General features: G+C 41.2%; 1 protein-coding gene across 1 annotated transcript in view; it reads right to left on the bottom strand.

Moving 5' to 3' along the window:
- The window catches only part of esyt1b (extended synaptotagmin-like protein 1b), a 112,188-nt gene that overhangs the window by 20,026 nt on the left and 71,450 nt on the right, over window positions 1-20,712 (bottom strand). The window contains exons 32-41 of the mRNA XM_017479506.3: window positions 20,585-20,677; window positions 19,776-19,847; window positions 19,611-19,697; window positions 19,362-19,508; window positions 16,515-16,810; window positions 13,957-14,065; window positions 13,718-13,833; window positions 12,589-12,694; window positions 9,267-9,443; window positions 6,461-6,543 (exon numbers count right to left, since the gene is read on the bottom strand). Of these exons, the coding sequence (XP_017334995.1) occupies window positions 6,461-6,543; window positions 9,267-9,443; window positions 12,589-12,694; window positions 13,718-13,833; window positions 13,957-14,065; window positions 16,515-16,810; window positions 19,362-19,508; window positions 19,611-19,697; window positions 19,776-19,847; window positions 20,585-20,677 (1,286 nt within the window). The remainder of the gene's footprint in view (window positions 1-6,460; window positions 6,544-9,266; window positions 9,444-12,588; window positions 12,695-13,717; window positions 13,834-13,956; window positions 14,066-16,514; window positions 16,811-19,361; window positions 19,509-19,610; window positions 19,698-19,775; window positions 19,848-20,584; window positions 20,678-20,712) is intronic.

Genomic DNA, 20,712 nt, shown 5'->3' with positions numbered 1-20,712 from the left:
CCAAACATAACACTTCTCATTTAAACCAAAAAGTTCTATTTTGGTCTTGTCTGTCCACAAAACATTTTTCCAGGAGCCTTCTGACTTGTCCATGTGATCTTTAGCAAAGGCAGACAGGGGCAATGTACTTTTTGGAGAGCAGTGGCTTTCTACTTGCAACCCTGCCATGTACACTATTGTAATTCAGTATTTTCCTGATGGTGGACTCATGACCATTAATACTAGCCAATGTGAGAGAGGCCTTTAGCTGCTTAGAGGTTGTCCAGTGTTCCTTTGTGACCCTTCCTCTGTATCTTGCTCTTGGAGTGATCTTTGTTGGTCAACCACTCCTGGGGAGGATAACAATGGTCTTGAATTTCCTCCATTTGTACACAATTTGTCTAATTGTGGATTGGTGGAATCTAAACTCTTTAGAGATGGTTTTGTAATCTTTTGCAGCCTGATGAGCATCAACAACTCTTTTCCTGAAGTCCTCAGAAATCTCTGTTGTTCAAGCCATGTGTGACGGCAAGCCTGCAAATACAACGCGCTCCTCACACAACTTCCGACAGGGTGCTGAATGGACAGCGTCACATCAGCACCCTGAATGTTTGGGATAACATGGAAGCACAGGGCTACGAAGTGGGGCAACAGAAACACATGCAGCTGGCAGCTAATAAGTGGAGCAGCTGCTCTTCATCCTCCTGGAGGAGACAGGAGGGTATAAAAGGGCGCATCCAGTGTGCGGAGGTGAGCAACATCTCCATTACTAAGGAGAGTAACACGGCTCTCTCTCTCACACACAGAAGCAGACAAGACATTGCTCCACAGCCTCCCCGCCAGCACCCGAGCTCCACTCCCGTCACTCTGGGCACCGCCTCGATGCTGCTGAAACCCACACACTGCGCTCCATGCCAAGAAGGTCACACCCTGCACACTTCACTCACGCACCCCTCACCTCCACACACTGACTTTTATTAACAAATAAAAGAGCACTTTTCTCCACGTCTGCCTCATGTGTGCCTATGTTCTGCCCTGCTTCAGCTCTGAGTAGCCAGACATGATACAATTCCACAAACATGTGCTGTAAAGATCAGTGTTCTTTAAATAAAATGGAGCACTCACACCTGATTGTCATCCTATTGATTGAAAACACCTGACTAATTTCACATTCAAATTAACTGCTAATCTTAGTTCATGTACTTTTGCCACTCACAAATACATAATATTGGATCATTGTTCTCAACAAATAAATGATCAAGTATAATATTTTTCTCTCATTTGTTTAACTGGGTTCTTGTTATCTACTTTTAGGAAGATCTGATGATGTTTTAAGTCATATTTATGAAGAAATATAAAAAATTCTAAAGGGTTCACAAGCTTTCAAGCACCACTGTATGTGCACTAAATGCCAATAATATTTCAGTTTTATTGTTAATGACTACAAGTCAGCCATCTTCTCCAACTGTGTTGGTCCTTTTTCTATTAGGCCTCCAATGTTTCTGAACACTTTTCCAAAATCCCTGACTATCAATGTTACTATGGATATTGGAAAAGTGTTCAGAAACCTAACAGGTTCAGAGGCCTAACAAAAAAGGTTATCAATTCTGATAATTCTGTCAACTGTAAATATTGTTCTATAATGTGGTGCACAAAATAGTGTCTGAAAATGTCGGTACATTTTATATGCTAGTTATGCATCAAAATATATATATTTTTATAATATATTTTTTTATAATGTATAATAAATATTCAGACATGTGAAAAAATAAGTACACCCCATGGAAATAGTTGGCTTTTTTGACATATTTGGACAAACAAACATTTGATCCTCTTTGAAACAGTGCCTATTAATACAGTTGATACACGATCAAATGGCACATAAAATTGACATTTTGTAATAATTTTCACAATTTAAATTAACAAAAAACAGACCAGTCACATGGAAATAGTGAGTACACCCCTACATTTATCACACATTAAAATCCAGAAAATTATAATCATGTGTTCAAGATTGGGTGCCAGAACCTGCTTAGGGAGTGCAGGGAAGTCTTATTTATTCCCCTCTCACATCTAGTGTATGGTGTTCCCTTTGCTATTGAGGTGTGTGGTGTCATCATGCCAAGATCTAAAGAGTTCTGTAAGGCCAAATCATTTGAAATACATCATTCCACTGTCAAGAAAATAATCTACAAATGGTGAAGATTTCAAATGACTGCCAATTTGTCCAGGACTGTCGTAATAAGTCTTGCAACTGTTGCTGTGAAATTCCATGCTTCTGCAATCAGAAAGAGAGTGCACAAATTTGACCTGCATGGGAGGTGTGCCAGGAAAAAGCCTTTGCAAGACTACAGTTTGCCAATGAGCATATAGACAAAGACCAGGCCTCTTGGAATAATGTGCTCTGGACAGACAAATCAGTTGTTTGTTGCCACAGTAAGAGAGACATGTTTGGTACAAACCAATGGCAGCTTTTCAGGAGAAACACCTCATACCAACTGTGCAGCACGGTGGTGGAAATGTTATGGTTTAGGTTGCTTCGCTGCCTCAGGGACTGGACAGCTTGCATTCATTGATTCAACTATGAATTCTGCATTATATCAAAGAGTGCTTGAAGATAGTGTCTGAGAGTTGAAGTTGAACCAAAAGTGGACTTTTCCACAGGATAATGATCCTAAGCAAACTAGCAAATCCACCAAGGAATGGATCAAAAAGAAAAAATGGATGGTTATGGAATGGCCTATAAAAGCCCGGATTTGAATCCCATTGTTGTGGGGGGGCAGTACATCCAAGAAAACCCTCAAACATCTTGCAACTGACAGAATATTGCATGGAAGAGTGGTCAAAAATTCCAGCAAGCCCGGTGGACTTTTATGCAAAACTCCTACAAGAAGTAATTTCTACTAAAGAGGGCAGTACTAGCTTCTGTCGCTAAGGCTGCACTTACTTTTTCCACAGAAGTGTCACAAATCGTGACGGAGCAGAGATAAGGCGGATGCAAGCTCAGGATGAACAGTGTTTATTTAGAAGACAGACAGGCAGACAAATCCAAAACGTGATCCAAGACATAATTCATAAACAGGCAAGAGGTCAGGCGATTGGCAAACAGGTATACACGGGGCTAGGCAGGAATCTAGGTCGATAACCAAAACAAGAAACAAACTATGACGATTAACTGGAAGCGGGTATCCAGCACGAACTGACTATGACTATGACTAACGCCAAACATACACTTCGTATTACTTACTACTTACTTAATCTTCCGCGTTGTGTGCTGGGAAGCGTGCGGTATATATGCGGACATGATTACCCTCGCAACTGCTAACAGCTGAGGGTAATCCGGACACACGTGACTTCCCAGCCAATGACGGAACAGGGAGGAGACATGACAGACATAAACAAAACCCACGTGTCCCGATGTCCCTACGGTCAACAGCGGAAAAGCAGGTGCTCGCGCATTCGCGCTTCGAGCACGCTGCTTCAAGGGGGAATCGTGACAGAACCCCCCCCTAAAGGCACTCCTCCCGGAGTGCCATGAGTCATCCCATTTAATTGGCGGACCCGGCCCCCTGGACTGAATGTCCCAGGCAGAGCCAGGAAACTGCACGGTGTTCTTGGCGGCGCAGGGAAGCGGAGCGACATCCACAGCCGGGCAGGCAGGCTGAGCAATGTCCTCGGCGGAGCATGAAGGCAGAGCGACGTCCACAGCCGGGCAGGCGGGCTGAGCGAAGTCCTCGGCGGAGCATGAAGGCAGAGCGACGTCTACAGCCGGGCAGGCGGGCTGAGCGAAATCCTCGGCGGAGCATGAAAGCTGAGCGACGACCTCAGCTGGACAGGGAGGCTGAGCGACGACCTCAGCGGGACAGGGAGGCTGAGCGACGACCTCAGCTGGACAGGGAAACAGAGCACTGTACTCAGCGGAGCAGGGAAGCAGGGCGACGTCCTCGTCGGAGCTTGAAAGCGGAGCGGCGTCCCCAGCTGAACTGGAAGGCAGAGCGAAGTCCCCTGTAAGGCCAGGGAGAGGAGCGTGGGTCTCCGCGACGCAGAAGGGGGGAACGCTATCTGCCATGGAGCAGGAAGGCTGAGCGACGTCCACAGCTGAACAGGGAGGCTGAGCGGCATCCTCAGCTGAACAGGCGGGCTGAGCGGCGTCCTCAGCTGAACAGGCGGGCTGAGCGGCGTCCTCAGCTGAACAGGCGGGCTGAGCGGCGTCCTCAGCTGAACAGGCGGGCTGAGCGGTGTCCTCAGCTGAACAGGCGGGCTGAGCGGCGTCCTCAGCTGAACAGGCGGGCTGCGGCTCTGGGGTCACTAGGTGAACCTTGGGCATGGGCGGAGCTTGGCTGGCCGTGTCGGCGGACTGTGGCGTGAGCGGAGCTTGGCTGTGCGTGTCAGCAGACTGTGGCGTGAGCAGAGCTTGGCGGTGCGTGTCAGCAGACTGTGGCGTGAGCAGAGCTTGGCTGGGCATATCAGCAGCCTGTGGCGTGAGCAGAGCTTGGCTGTGCGTGTCAGCAGCCTGTGGCGTGAGCAGAGCTTGGCTGTGCGTGTCAGCAGCCTTGAACGGGAGCTCAGGGACTGGAGGCTGGACCTGGAGCTCAGGGACTGGAGGCTGGACCTGGAGCTCAGGGACTGGAGGCTGGACCTGGAGCTCAGGGACTGGAGGCTGGACCTGGAGCTCAGGGACTGGAGGCTGGACCTAGAGCTCAGGGACTGGAGGCTGGACCTAGAGCTCAGGGACTGGAGGCTGGACCTGGAGCTCAGGAACTGGAGGCTGGACCTGGAGCTCAGGGACTGGAGGCTTGACCTGGAGCTCAGGGACGTGAGACTTGACTTGGATCTCAGGGACGTGAGACTTGACTGGGACTTGGACATCAGGGACATGAGACTTGACTGGGACTTGGACTTTCCTGACTGGAGGCTTGGCTTGGATCTCAGGAACGTGAGGCTTGGCTTGGACCTTAGGGACTTGAGACTTGACTTGGACCTTAGGGACTTGAGACTTGACTTGGACCTTAGGGACTTGAGACTTGACTTGGACCTTAGGGACTTGAGACTTGACTTGGACCTTAGGGACTTCAGACTTGACTGGGACTTGGACATCAGGGACATGAGACTTGACTGGGACTTGGACTTTCCTGACTGGAGGCTTGGCTTGGATCTCAGGGTTGAGCTCTGTATGACGTTGCCTGTAGTAGTGGGTAAACGGCAGGGCAGGTTCGCCTTCCAGACTTACACCCCTGAGGAGCTAAAGTTGTTCTAGCTCCTCCTTCGCCTCCGGACTCCCGAATCGCAACATGAAATCCCCCACAAACTGTTCTACACCATCCAGGTTCCTACAGTGCTTCTCCAGTTTGAGCTGAACCCATTGACGGGCCAGTCCAAAGAACCGGGACCACATAAATCGGAGCCATTGCTTCTCCTCTGGCTTAGGGTCTAACAGACTGGCGAAGTAGTATTGACAGTCTACCAGGAAATACTCTGGGGCACCGAAAAATGCGTCAAATGGGTCCGGAAGCTCCATAAATGTCCATTGTGGGAAGTGGACGGAGTCCATAGCGGGGACGGTTGGCGTCGACTTCCGGGTTCCGCGTCTCCTCCGTTCTCCTGCTGCATCCATGTTTTGGGCGGAAGATTCTGTCACAAATCGTGACGGAGCAGAGATAAGGCGGATGCAAGCTCAGGATGAACAGTGTTTATTTAGAAGACAGACAGGCAGACAAATCCAAAACGTGATCCAAGACGTAATTCATAAACAGGCAAGAGGTCAGGCGATTGGCAAACAGGTATACACGGGGCTAGGCAGGAATGTAGGTCGATAACCAAAACAAGAAACAAACTATGACGATTAACTGGAAGCGGATATCCAGAACGAACTGACTATGACTATGACTATGACTAACGCCAAACATACACTTCGTATTACTTACTCCTTACTTAATCTTCCGCGTTGTGTGCTGGGAAGCGCGCGGTATATATGCGGACATGATTACCCTCGCAACTGCTAACAGCTGAGGGTAATCCGGACACACGTGACTTCCCAGCCAATGACGGACCAGGGAGGAGACATGACAGACATAAACAAAACCCACGTGTCCCGATGTCCCTACGGTCAACAGCGGAAAAGTGGGAATCGTGACAAGAAGAATATCTATTAATATTTCTGTTGAATAAATGATTGAAAAGGCTAATTTTCCTTGTGGTTTTGTCCAAATATATCAACTTTATTAATAGGCACTGTTTCAAAGACGATCAAATGTTTGTTGTCAAAAAAGCCAACAAATTTCCTTATTTTTTTCACATTACTATACATTATTCAGTTACTATTATGTTATTTTTAATGAAAAACATTTTTTTTATTATGGCTGTTTTTACAGTGTCAGTTGGTACAATAGTGTACATATAAGGATCAGTTTTGACGTATACTTGAAGTATGTGTGTACATTTGTTTAAACACCCATGCAATACTGACAGTGACTTCACTAACCTTCCAAGGAAGTCATCAGAGTCAATGTCTTTGTCATAAAGCTCAAACTTCACTTCTAGATTGGGGTCAGGATTCAGAATCACCTAGTACAAAAATCATCATAAAAATTTTAAGTGACCATAATCCAATATGATTTTCTTATCTTTTCACTTGTACTAAAAAAATTACTTGCATGGTCTTAAAAAAGGAAAAATATTCAGGGCAGGGCATTCCAGGACTAAGGGTCTCATTTATAAAAACATGCATAGAACAAGTTTTTTTAATTTGTGTTTAAGGAAACTGGCATCTAAAAAACATTATCACATCAACATGTTTATTTTCACACAAATTTTATACACAAATTTGTATACAGTTTAGAATTTATTAAGAATTATCGTTGATAAATGACATAAAATTCTAAACTGTATACAAAGTCATGTATCTTAAAACAAAGTCCCACTGTGCTGATCTGCATAATAAAAGAACCTTGAGTTCAACCTGGCCACTCTGCAGTAACATTCAAGAAGCTTAACTGTGCATCACAAATTACACTGATCAGCCATAACATTAAAACCACTGATCAGATGATGTGAATAACATTGATTATTTAGTTACAAAAGCACTTGTTAAGGGGTGGGATATATTAGGCAGCAAGTGAACAGTCAGTTCTCCAAAAATGGGCAAGTCTAAGGATCTGAGCAACTTTGACAAGGGCCAAATTGTGATGGCTAGACAACGTGATCAGAGAATCTCCAAAATGGCAGTCCTTGTGGTATGTTCCCAGTATGCAGTGGTTGGTACCTACCAAAAGAGGTCCAAGGAAGGACAACCAGTGAATTGGCAACATGTTCATGGGTGCCCAAGGTTCATTGATGCGCATGGGAATCGAAGGCTAGCCAGTCTGGTCAAATTGGTTTGAGTTGACAGAAAGGCAATAGTAACTCTGATAACCACACTGTACAATTGGGGTGATCAATTTTGAGACAGATGGGCTACAATAGCAGAAGACCACGTTGGGTTCCACTTCTATTTTGAAAGGGATTCCTTACCCAGCACGGGCATTAGCTGGACTGTTAATCATGCAGGGCTTAGCCTAGATTATTCTCCATCAAAAAATGTTTTAAAAAAACAAAAAACATACTTATAATAGTTTCCATTCATTTGTTTTCTTGCATGTGAGGGCTAATTGCTTAAAAATGTGAAAATTGGACAAGAAAGTTGGAATTATCATAAATCCTGCATTGGGTGTTATCACAGTTTGCAGGACTACCAGAGTGATAAAAAATATAACCCCAATTCTGAAAAAGTTGGAAAATGCAAAAAAAAAAAAAAACAACAACAAAAAGAGTCAAATGAAAATTATATTCACCCTGTACTATATTGAGAACTCATTATTAACTCATTATTTGATGTTTTACATTGTGAATTTCATTTATTTTTGAAAATATACACTCATTTAAAGTCAGATGACTGCAACACATTCAAAAAAAGTTGGTACAGTCGACTGTTAACCTTGACATCAGTTGGTTAAGTTTAGCCAGCAGAATTTTCCCCCATTTATCCATTATGCATTTCTTCAGCTGTGCAACTGTATGGGGCCTTCGTTGCCTTATTTTGCACTTCATAATGTGCCACACATTCTCAATTGGAGACAGGTCAGGACTGCAGGCAGGCCATGCTAGCACCCGCACTCTCTGCTTATGCAACCATGCTCTAGCAATCAGGGTACAATGTGGTTCGGTATGTACACATCTTTCTGCATTAATGGTTCCCTCACAGATGTGCACGTTACTCATGCCATGGGCACTGACACACCCCCATGCCATGACAGACGCTGGCTTTTGGACCTGACGCTGATAAAAGCTTGGATAGTCTTTTTCCTCTTTGTCCCAGAGAACACAATGCCTGTTTTGTCCCAAAACTATTTGAAATGTTGACTCGTCGGACCACAAATCACAATTCCACTGTGCTACTGTCCATCTCGGATGAGACCAAGCCCAGAGAAATCGGTGGTGCTTCTGGACAGTGTTGATGTCTACTTCTTTGCATTGTAAAGCCTTAACTTGTATCTGGGGATGCAGAGGTGAATGGTGTTGACTGACAAAGGTTTACTAAAGTATTCCCAAGCCCATGCCGGGATATCCATTGCAGACTCGAAACAGTTTTTAAGACAGTGATGTCTGAGGGATCGGAGATCGTGCGCATTCAGAATTGGTTTCAGCCTTGCCCAGAGATTCCTTGAATGTTTTCATTATACTGTGCACTGTAGAAGGTGAAATGCCCAAAATCCTACTAATTTGTCTTTGGGGAATGTTCTTTTCAAACTGTTGGATTATTTGCTGATGCATCTGTTGTCAGTTTGGTGAGCCTCAACCATCCTTGCTCTTGAAGGACTAGGTCCTTTTTGGAGGCTCCTTATGTACTATGATTAGACAATTGCCTCACCTTTTCACATCACCTTCTTATTTCAACTTGTCACATTGCTATCGGTCCTAAACTGCGCCCTCCCAACTATTTGGAATGTGTTGCATGCATTAATTTCAAAATAAGTCTTCTTTTACTTACGTTCAGTTACGTTCAGTTAGTGACAAGCTGCTCCAAGTGGAGAATTATCCGGGGCTAAAGAAAAAATCTTTAGGCCTACACCCCAAATGGCCAGGCCAGGTTAAACCCCTGCTACCCAGTATTAGTATAGTGTTCATCTGTGAGTGTACACATATCCTCATGCACAGGAATAACTTAGTATTTTCCATTCTCTGCATAGAAATATGCATTCATAGCTTATATTCATAGCTCTAACATACTGTTACACCCCCAGAATTCCTACCTCATACATCTCATTCCAGGTGGGGTTGAGGTTCTCTTTGATCACATGACTTTTGTAGGTTGTGGTTCCAACACTGATCTTCACATAGGGGTCACTCTTTCCCTTCACCATACCACCCATCAAACTGTCCATAGCAATCAAATTCTGAGCCTCCAACAGATGAATACGCAGCACCCCCTAAAGAGAGAAATCAGTGAAAAAATTAGGAAACTCTTTCAAGAAACCTGATGGCATCTGAGGTACTTCAACATATCTATCTATCTATCTATCTATCTATCTATCTATCTATCTAATTTATTAAAAGAACTTATACACAACTATTACTATTTAATTATTCTTTCATTACCAATACCACTAGTACTGTCTGCTCTTTGTTACTACTACTACTAGACTTGTGCTATATATAACAATATAATGAAATTATTTTTACATCGTCATGATGTTTATCACTGATTATTATGTATTACCACACCTGACAACCATTATGCATTGTGCATAGGAGTTCAGAAAAAACACTGGAGAAAGCTAGTGTTCAAGAGTAAAGGGTTCATATTTAGATGCACTGCATTATGGGCATTATAGCCTGGGGAGGGGGTTGGGGCTATGAGTGTGTGTGAACCACAGAGACACTATCTATCCATCCGTTTCCCATAATGCTTATACTACACAGGTTCTCAGGGGAGACTGAAGCCTTGGCCCAGAGAACTCAGGGCACACACATTCACACACCCATTCACACGCTACGGACAATTTGGAAACGCCAATCAGCCTACAATGCATGTCTTTGGACTGGGGGAGAAAAACGAGTACCCAGAGGAAAGAACGGGGAGAACATGCAAACTCGTGCACACAAGGCAGAGGCAGGATTCGAACCCACAATCCTGGAGGTGGGAGGCAAACTAGTCTGTAAGCATGCATATGTTTCATTTGTTTTCGTCTGTGGAAATGGAATACTGGAATAAATGGAGCTCATTCAACAGCATTATATTCTGATTAATAATTTTGAAGGGAAAAGACCTGAAAAGATGGAAATTACACCAGAGTGGCAGAAAGGTTAGCACACTAACCCTTGAGCTCTCTGTGACTAGTAGCCCCACTGAGTAGAAAAGGTAACACTAGTTTGTGTCATCACTCAAAAATTTTCCAAAGAGCAGTCAATACTTTGTGCTACCTCCCTTTGCCAAGATAACAGCTCTGAGTCTTCTCCTATAATGTCTGATAAGGTTGGAAAATACATGTCAAGGGACCATTCCTCAATACAGAATCTCTCCAGATCCTTCACATTTCGAGGTCCACGGTGGTGGACACTCCTCTTCAGTTCACCCCACAGGTTTTCTATGGGGTTCAGGTCAGGGGACTGGGATGGCCATGGCAGGACCTTGATTTTGTGGTCAGTAAACCATTTTTGTGTTGATTTTGATGTATGTTTTGGATCACTGTTCTGCTGGAAGATCCAACCACGGCCCATTTTAAGCTTTCTGGCAGAGGCAGTCAGGTTTTCATTTAATATGTGTTGCTATTTGATAGAGTCCATGATGCCATGTATCCTAACAAAATGTCCAAGTCCTCTGGCAGAAAAACAGTCCCAAAACACTAAAGATCCACCACCATACTTAACTGTGGACATGAGGTACTTTTCCATATGGCTACCTCTCTGTGTGCTCCAAAACCACCTCTGCTGTTTATTGTAAAAAAGGTATATTTGGGTTCCATCTGACCATAGAACCCGATCCCATTTGAGATTCCAGTAGTGTCTGGCAAACTCAAGATGCTTGAGTTTGTTTTTGGATGAGAGTAGAGACTTTTTTTCTTGAAACCCTTCCAAACAACTTGTGTTGATATAGGTCACTTTGGATTATAGTTAATTTCTGACCCCAAGACACAACTAACTTCTGCAATTTTCCTGCTGTGATCCTTGGAGATTTTTTGGTCACTCAAACCATCCTCTTCACAGTGCGTTGAGACGATATGTCTATATTATACTTCCAGGTTGATTCATAGCAATTCCAGTTAACTGGAACTTCTCAATTATTGGCCTCATGGTGGAAATAGGCATTTTCAATGAGTGTGACACTCAAAAACCTTTTGCCGCACATCACAGCAATATTCCTTGGTGTAATCCATTGTTATGAATGATTAAGGGAATTTGGCCTATGTTTTAACTCATATTTATAACCCTGTGAAACAGGAGGTCATGATTGAACAATGGTACTTCAAATATATTTTTCTCATATGAATTCATAGGGGTGCCAATAATTGTTGCACACCTATATTCAACAAAGATATTATTTTTTATTAACCTGTGTTGTGTTTGCAATTGTTTGACATCCATGAGAGCAGAGTATTTTTGTGAATTCTTTTTAACAAAAAATCAAAAGTCTAAACAATAAAGACAATTTTTCACATAACTTCATATTTACCAAGGGTGCCAATATTAGTGGAGGGCACTGTACAGTATATAATCAGCACTAAGCTCTTTCTCCAATCACACCAGATATGATCAATACAAATGGATTCCATTGAGTAAAAAAGCGAGTAATCTTTTGTGTTAAGATGTTGTGTGTCTTTGAATTTCAGCAAGAAATGTCTATCTATGTCGTATGATCTATGTCACAGTACTCTGGAATATTGCTGGAAGCTTTGGGGGCAGTGGAATTAATAAAATGGCAAATCTGCACGTATCCCGAAAAAAATTCACATTCAAACTCAAATTGTTCTCGTAGTTGGTTAAATATCAAGGTATTGTTTTGGTACAGATCACCTATCACTCTGATCCCCGTTCTATGCTATGTATGAAATAGAGATTTTTGAACACCATAGAAAAAATCTATATTCTGAATGAATAGTGTCAGGTTTGATAGTAAGCCCCCTTTCCCTGCAAATTTCATCATGTCCTGCCACACTTTAACAGTGTTGAACAGGAAAATATTATTTCTTATTTCAGGCAGGACTTTAGGACCCCTACTGCTTGTGAGCAGACTTAACAGACTTAACTCACTTAACTCAACAGGGTTGATAGTCTAAATGAGAACTCAGCCATGTCCAGATTGTACAGGTATGGCAAGCCCAGATGCAAAACCTTAAGTAAGGTAGTGCCTGGCCCCCTATTAGGCCCAAATTTACCAGACAGTTCTAGGGGTTGCTATAGACAACCTAGCCAGAAGAAGAGAAAAATTATAAGGAGAAGAAGAAAAGGTAGAATAACAATAGGGTGCCTATGTACCTTTGGTGCTTGGCCCATTATTATTAATAATAATAAGAAGAAAAAGAAGAGGACGAATAAGAAGGAATTTGTCACTTGCATATTTACATATTTCCTCACCTGGGTGCCAAAGCCAGGGTAAGTACATGTGTGTTGTGGTAGCACACGTGCTATTTCTGTTTTTTTTTCAGCAGCAGGAACAGTTGGATAAACCTTTTCATGAGAACTGAAAAACACAAATCACATACACAGACACATACACAATTTATTTACCCATAGGTGAGGCATCTGCCACTAAATACTAATGTAACTGCTGACCAATGCACAGAAGTGTGAGAAAGGTAATAAATACAGAAATAATGAGTGTTACATATTCAGTACCACTGTGAAATATTTAATCCTCCTTTTCTCCTTTTCTAAAACATCTGTATTAAGCATTCCACAAATTCATAACTTGGATTAGTATTGGTCAGTAATGTAGTTGTAAAGTGTAGTTGTTTATCAGGGTAATAATATTAACTGGCTGCTACAGTAACATAGTTTGTCAGTTTGTATATAATATAGTTTGTCATAGTTTGACATAGTTTGTCATAATGTTAAGTCAATGCGGGGATTATATGGAATCACCTTTAGTTTATACTGTTCATTCTTTCATTGACTCTTAGGTTAAAGTTGGATTCAATTTGATCAATAATAAATTATTATATACAAATGGGAAATATCCTAATTATATCCAAAACAGTAAAAAACACTGATCTATTTCAAAACCATTTCTAATGGGCATGCTACACATGCTAACCACTGTGATTATATCCAAGTTTTTTTTTTAGAAAAGCCAAAGGGCAAATGGGAGCAAATAAAAAGTTTAACATTTAACTGGTTCAAATTTATATTTACTAGCCAATCATCTTTCCTTCATGACAGTTCCATCACATTATTATGCCAACTAGCTAGGTAATTAGCATGTTTTTTGTTAAGCATCTGTTTACTTAGTACATACTTAACAGGGAATGATCCATGAACTGTCAACTATAATGTGCTTTGTGCCAACTCAAATTTGCTCCTGATATACCCTACTTTCCTTGTACAACAAGTGACCGCTCATCCGGTTGCAAGTGAAAATCAACAATGGCATATTAATAAGAGTGTAGCAGCACAGGGGCACAGTGATAAATTTCATTCAATGTCCTCTGAAATGAAAAGGTCTATAACAGAGATTAAATTTCAGGCAGAGTTGCTTTTAACTCACTTATCAGCTGCCTTATCCAAGTGTTGCTCATTATTGGTTGTACATGCTGAATCGCTTATTGTGATTGGTTTCACAGTCTTACTGGCTCCTCCCACTGAGGACGCTTTACTCAAATCCTGTAAATATAGTACGAGACAAGGTTTGCAAAGTTTCATTAATTCTCTCTCTCTCTCTCTCCCCTTCACAAACACATACACACACACACACACACACACACACACACACACACAAACACCTACCTTTGTCTCATGTCCTGTGTCATGAGTGATATCTGCTGCCAGTACTTTCTGTGTGTCTTCAGAAAGTGATACAGGTACTGGTACTGTAGAAGCCACTAGTTCATTGAGCCTGATGAAAGGAGACACATAAATAGATGTGCTTATTAGTTATTTTGTAAACATAACAAATATTCATGCCATAAACATACAGAATCCATATTTTGTTTCTGTTGGTGGTTTATCTGGGTGGATAAATGTGCTGTCAAATAAAGTCCTACAGAGACATTTTTAATATTAGAATTCATTATCCACACATTCATTTGCTTTTTTTCATTTTTGAGAAACCTGTTATATTTGGATTTGGTATAATAGCCAACCAACTGTAAAGCTTAGTTCATACATGGGTATATTGTCAAATTCAGGACCAATGATTTTAGGAAACGAGCAGAGGTAATAAAACCCTTCAGTGGCTGTGTCAATACAATAAATATTGATACTGTTACAGTGATTATTGATAGCCCATAAAAATGGGCAAAATACTAATAAATTTGTGGATGAAGCAGTGACATTTAATGAAGTACATGGCTATGTTTTTGACTTGTGAGTCAGGAAACACATTTTCCTACATAGATTTCTTGCATGTTTGCACAGCACTTGCAGGCTGTGCTCAACAACAAAAGATGCATCTCTGATCTTGTCACCTTTTCTGTTAGACTTTGTTTTCTGATGAAAAAACTGTAAAATACTTGAGCCCCCTTCCATGTGTTGACCTCTCTAACATGCTTTGGTCCCAGAAAGAAATATTGTTTTGTAATGACCATCTTAATCTCTGGATATAAATCTCTTGATATGAAACTTACAGAAAACACACAGGAATTCCACATGTACAGTTGAGGTCATAAGTTTACATGTGCCTTTTTTGTTTAAAGATCTTTTTTTTTTCATTTAGCACTGCCCTTCACAAGCTACATAAGATATTTACATTTCCCAGAAGACAAAAAAATAACAATTTACACCGATCATCCTGTTCAAACTTAATGTATCGTGTTGCCTTCTTGAGAATCAGTGAATGTTTGCACCTTTTGTAATAGTTGTGTATGAATTCCTTCAGTTGTCCTAAGTGTGAAAAGATGGATCTCAAAATCTTATAGCCACTGTTGGAAAGGGGTCAAATATGCAGAAGATACTGGAAAACCAAATAGTTTTGAGGACCTGGAGGATTTTTATGAAGACCAACGGGCAGTTTAACTGCTCAGGACAAACAAGGGACTCATGAACAATCACAAAACATAAAACCAGTCATTGATCATCCAGGTAACAACACACAGAATCTTTTGAACAGGTTAATTTGTGTAAGTTTAGTTATTACTGTCTTGTGGAATATATGTAAACATCTGTTATGTGAAATAGCTTATTACTAAATAAAATAACAAAATGCAATTTTTATGATCCCTCTTTTTTTTTAAAATTATTAACATTTTGCAGATTCTACAAGGCACATGTAAACTTACGACCTCAACTGTACATACTGTATCTAAACATATAAAGGAGCTAAAAATGTTCTGCATGGAGGAGTGGACCATCTATGAGTGTCGCCAACACTGTTAAACATTACAAAAGGAGACTCAGTGACATTCTCTTATTCTCTCTAGGGCTGGCCTCATGAAATATTAATTGTAACGTGCCAATAATTTTGAAATGGTTTGTGGAAGAAAATGCACTACTTAAAAAAACGTGTTAAAAAGCATATTTAAATAAAACTATGCAATGTCCCTGTTGTCACAGTTTCCGCTTTAAGCAGCGCGCTGGAGAGCATGTGGGCACGCGTGCATGAGCAAGGCGCGCGAGCACCTGCTTTTCGTATTTTGACAATCGTGACATTGTGTACAATGGACATGTGCTTTTGTTATGTTTCTGTTATGTTTCCTCCCTGTTCTGTCATTGGCTGCTGTTTAGCGTGTGTCTAGATTGCTGTCAGCTGTCTTCAATCAACACGCTGATTGTGCTTGTATAATTACCGCACGTCTCCCAGAACACGGCGCGGAATATTCGATAAAATACTTACGTTAGATATAGTGGATTAGATTAGTTTAGATTCCATACGATAGTTAACCACAGTCATAGTCTTAGTTATTGTCCTTGTCATGTTCCATGTTTAGATTAGTGCATTTAGTCCACGCTGGTTTCTCCGCTCCCAGTTCCTCGTTATAGTTTATGTTTCTTGTTTTGTATATCGACCCTGTAATCTGTGACCGCGACCATGATTCATGCTTTGCCCCGTGTATGTCTGTTTGCCGATCGCCTGACCTTTGCATGTTTGTGGATTACGTTTCTGATCATGATTTGGATTTACTTGCCTGTGTCTCACTCTTCAATAAAACTGTAAAACTGCGTTTGCATCTGTCCCCTACTTTGTTACGTCTTGAGATGTGACACCTGTATGTTCAAGCTCAGAATATCACTTACTGAATGATGTTTTTATACAGTATTTTTGCCCATTTTCATGAACGGTGTTAATAATTCTAGAGCGCACTATATGTAAGAACAAGGATGGAGTTCACTCAAACTCCAGAACATACCTTGGTGTTGGCTTGGTCTCTTGTTTTAACTCTTTATTGGCTGTTGTCAACAATTGCTCAGCATTGATTGGTGTTTTCTTGCCACTTTGCCCACCAGTAGAGTTGTTTGCACCCACAGAGCTTTCTGTTGACTTTTTTGTAGCCTGTTCTGCAGGTTCATTAGACTTTTCAGGAGATTTTCCAATAGGTTTTTCCACAGGCATTTCCAGTGTCTTTTCAATAGACTTTTCAGGATGTTTTTCTGTATTTTTTTCAGTAGCTTTTTCGCCTTTTCTGTCTATCTTTGATGCCAAAATCTGGAACCCGAAAGAAGAAGTTATACAATTTATTTAATATACACATCAACTACTTAAGTGTAGGCAAGTGAGATGTATATATTGGACATTGAGAAGTATAAGTATACACACTTGATGGAATGCCAGTCCATCCCAAAACACCATACACCTCTAAGGACTCAGGCTTTATTTTTATTTATAAGTGAAGAACCTGAAGTAACCCCACATGGACACAGGGAGAACATGCACAGAACTCCTTGGATCTGTTTGCACAACACCCACATGCCCTACATTCCTGTTAATATGCCTGTATTACCCTGTATTTGTAAATATTTATGAAAATTTCACTGCAAATACCTCAGCCTGATGTTCCACAGCATTGAAGTGCACATACAACTACACCTACAGTGGAGGAAATAAGCATTGAACAGAATTTTCATAAACCAGAGTCTACTTGCATACAAGTAGCTAAAGAAAAAATCAAAATATAATAGATGGCAGAAAAAGTATGGATTATATGTGGAATAAAGTGCCGATATAGTGGGGGAAATAAGTATTGAACGCATCAAAAAAAATTTCAGTAAATATATTTCCAATGAGGTTATTCACATGAAATTTTCACCAGACATCAGTAGTAACTCAAGAAATCTGCAAATATAAAGATTTCACAACATTAAAGTCCATAAATAAAGTTGTGTAATAAAGTGGAATAACACAGGAAAAAAGTATTGAACACGCTAACTGAAAGGTAAAGGGCTCCATTCATCGTTCCTTCAATTCTATGAAGTCTGCCAGTACTATCCGATGAAAAACAGCCCCACACCATGATGCTTCACCTCCAAACTTCACTGTTGGTATAGTGTTTTAAGGGTGATGTGCAGTGCCATTTCTTCTCCAAACATGGTGTGTAGTATGAAAAGTTACATTTTGCTTTCGTCTGACCAGACTACACTCTCCCAGCATTTCATAGGCGGTGGAGTCCAAATGAGTTGTTGCAAACTTTAAATGAGCTTCAACTTTAAACAAGCTTTTCTTTTGTAATAGAGTCTTTCGAGATGAGCGTGCACAGAGGCCATGGCGGTGGAGCGCATTGCCTATTGTTTTCTCTGTGACGATGGCACCTGCTGCCTCCAAGCGTTTCTGGAGCTCTTTCCGAGTGGTTCTTGGCTCTTGGGCTACTCTCCTGACTATTCTTCTACTCCCTGGTCAGAGATCTTGTGAGGAGCTCCTGTGCATGGCCGGTTGATGACGGAATGATGTTGCTTCCACTTGCGGATAATGGCCACAATGGTGCTTACTGGAGGACTCAGAAGTTTAGAAATACGTCTGTATCCGATTCCATCAATGTGTTTTGCAACAATAACACGAAGGTCTTGGGAAAGCTCTTTGCTTTTACCCATCATGAGATGTTTCTTGGGTGACACCTTGGTAATGAAAAACCTTTTTATAGACTATCAATTTACTAACACAGTTGATATTAATTTGCAGATAGGAGGTATAATTACTTTCTAACTACTTATGGATTTCAGCTGATTCCTTGCCTTATGTTGCCTTGGAGAACTGCTTTTTCTTAGCGTATTCAATACTTTTTCCTGTGCCTTTCTACTTTACTACAGATAACTTTATTTAAGGACTTTAATGTTATGAATTCTTTAGATTTGCAGATTTCTTGAGTTAATTCTTGTTACGCCACGGCCAGCAGAGGGCACTGCGGTACGGCCGCTGACTGGTCATGTGACTCTTCTGTTTTCGTTCACTTCCCGCTTGGACATTAAGTCTGATTAAGTCCCTGATTTGCCCCAGGTGTTTATGTTTTGGTTTAATTAGGTTTGTTATTTAAACCCCCTGTGTGACTGCGCACATCGCGCAGTATTATAGTTGGTTAGTTCGTCAAGTGAAGGAAGTATACCGGTATGTGCTAAGGTGTAGCATGTTAGCGGTCGTAGCTAGGGGACCAGAGTGAGTATAGTCAGTAGAGACCGCGCTCCCTGTGTTTGTTTATCTGTTTATTTGTTTCTGGTTTAAGTAATAAAGACTGTGACCTGCACCTGCATCCGCCTCCAGTCTCGTTCCGTGACAATTCTGATGTCTGGTGAAAATTTAATAAATGAATAACCTCATAGGAAATATATTTACTGAAAAAAATGTTGTTGCATTCAATACTTATTTCCCCTACTGTTTCGGCACTTTATTCCACATATAATCCATAATTTTTCTGCCATCTATCTTTTATATACTTTATATTATATATATTTTTTCTTTAGCTACTTGTATGCAAGTACATTCTGGTTTATAAAAATTCTGTTTTTAGGTCACTGTATCATACTGTGTATGGCTGTGTGTGACCAATAAAATTTGAATTTGAACTCTGAAGTTGGTAACCGGAGATCAGGTTTGAACATAGCACCCTGGAGCTGTGAGGCACCAATGCTTCCCGCTGTGCCACCATGTTACCATCTTATCGAGCATGCCATCCTTGTTCCAGGTGTCATGCAAATCTACTCTGTAACATTAGTAAACATGCAGACAACTCCAGCACAGTATAGGTTCTACAGATTTCAATGTGTTTTACCTTGAGTTCTGCTCTCAGTAGGATTTGACTTTCAGGGGAAGCACCATCCAGATTTTGCCACTGGTCCAGCAGCATTCCTTCTTGTGACAGAAGCTCTTTAATTGGTAGAACCAGGGAACCCAGTGGCTGATCCCACCCACTGGAGAGCTGAGAAGGTAAGAAAGGAGAAGGAAGAGTTAGAAAATTTAACATAGAAATTTCTGATATTCTTTGTCTACAGAATCTAAAGGAAAAGGAAGTCTAAATTACCTTAATAATAAGAACGTCTTCTCTGGGATCATGAATCAGGAAGTGGAAAATCTCACCCCAATGAGGAGAGGTAGAGCGATCACACAACTGTGATATAACAAAAGTCAGTTAAAATATAAAATGAACAAACCCTCATTAAATGATTAAATATTAATGAAGACCTACCTTGGTTTTATAAGAGGTTCCAGTGACTACAAGCTCTGCTCCAGCTTTAGGCTCCTTCCCACCCTTCACCATCTACACACATATACATTGTGAAATTGAATTATCGATAGTTGACTATCCATGCAATTCTACCCACTTTCTGTGAATTTTAGTTACTGTATGTACATTGATCAGCCATAACATTAAAACCACCTGCCTAATATTTTGTAGATCCCCCTTGTGCCATCAAAACAGCTCTGACTTGAGGCTTTGTCTCCACACGACCTCCCAAGGTGTGCTGAGGTATCTAGCGCCAATTTGGAGGCCAAGTCAACACCTTGAACTCTCTGTCATGTTCCTTAAACTATTCCTGAACAATTTTTGCAATCACACTGCCTTCACCAGCTTGCCTTCTTCCCATAGTGCATCCTGGTGCTATCTCTCTAAAAGAAATAATAATTTTTTTTTTTTAATGGAAATGTTCTAACCTAGTCATCTACCCATCACAATTTGGCCCTTGCCAAACTCGCTCAGATCCTTACGCTTGCCCATTTTTCCTGCTTCCCACACATCAACTTTAAGAATTAGCTATCCATTTATTCACAATTGGCTAATATATACCACCCCTTCACAGGTGCCACTGTAACAAGATAATCAATGTTATTCACTTCACCTGTCAAGTGGTTTTAATGTTATGTAATGTCTGTGTATTTAAGCCTACAGTAATAAATAGACAACACTGCAATATTCATGGATATCTACACATAATGTGTGATAAAGGGGTGTGAGTGTACTGCATGAGTGTGTGTGTGTGTGTGTGTGTAACTCACTGGCAGTGCATGAGCTTTCTCAATAAGAACAAACAGCAAGGCTGCAGAGGGTGAGGCTTTATTCTCATAGGAGCTGGATTGTAACTGCAGTGCCTAAAAAGTATTTTAATTCATTTCAACTGTCAAAT

Source organism: Ictalurus punctatus, chromosome 11 (genome assembly GCF_001660625.3).
Source record: "Ictalurus punctatus breed USDA103 chromosome 11, Coco_2.0, whole genome shotgun sequence".
In the NCBI taxonomy this organism is placed as follows: Eukaryota; Metazoa; Chordata; class Actinopteri; order Siluriformes; family Ictaluridae; genus Ictalurus; species Ictalurus punctatus.
The sequence above is the reverse complement of the archived record's forward strand: the minus strand, read 5'-3'. Positions and strand labels throughout refer to the sequence as shown.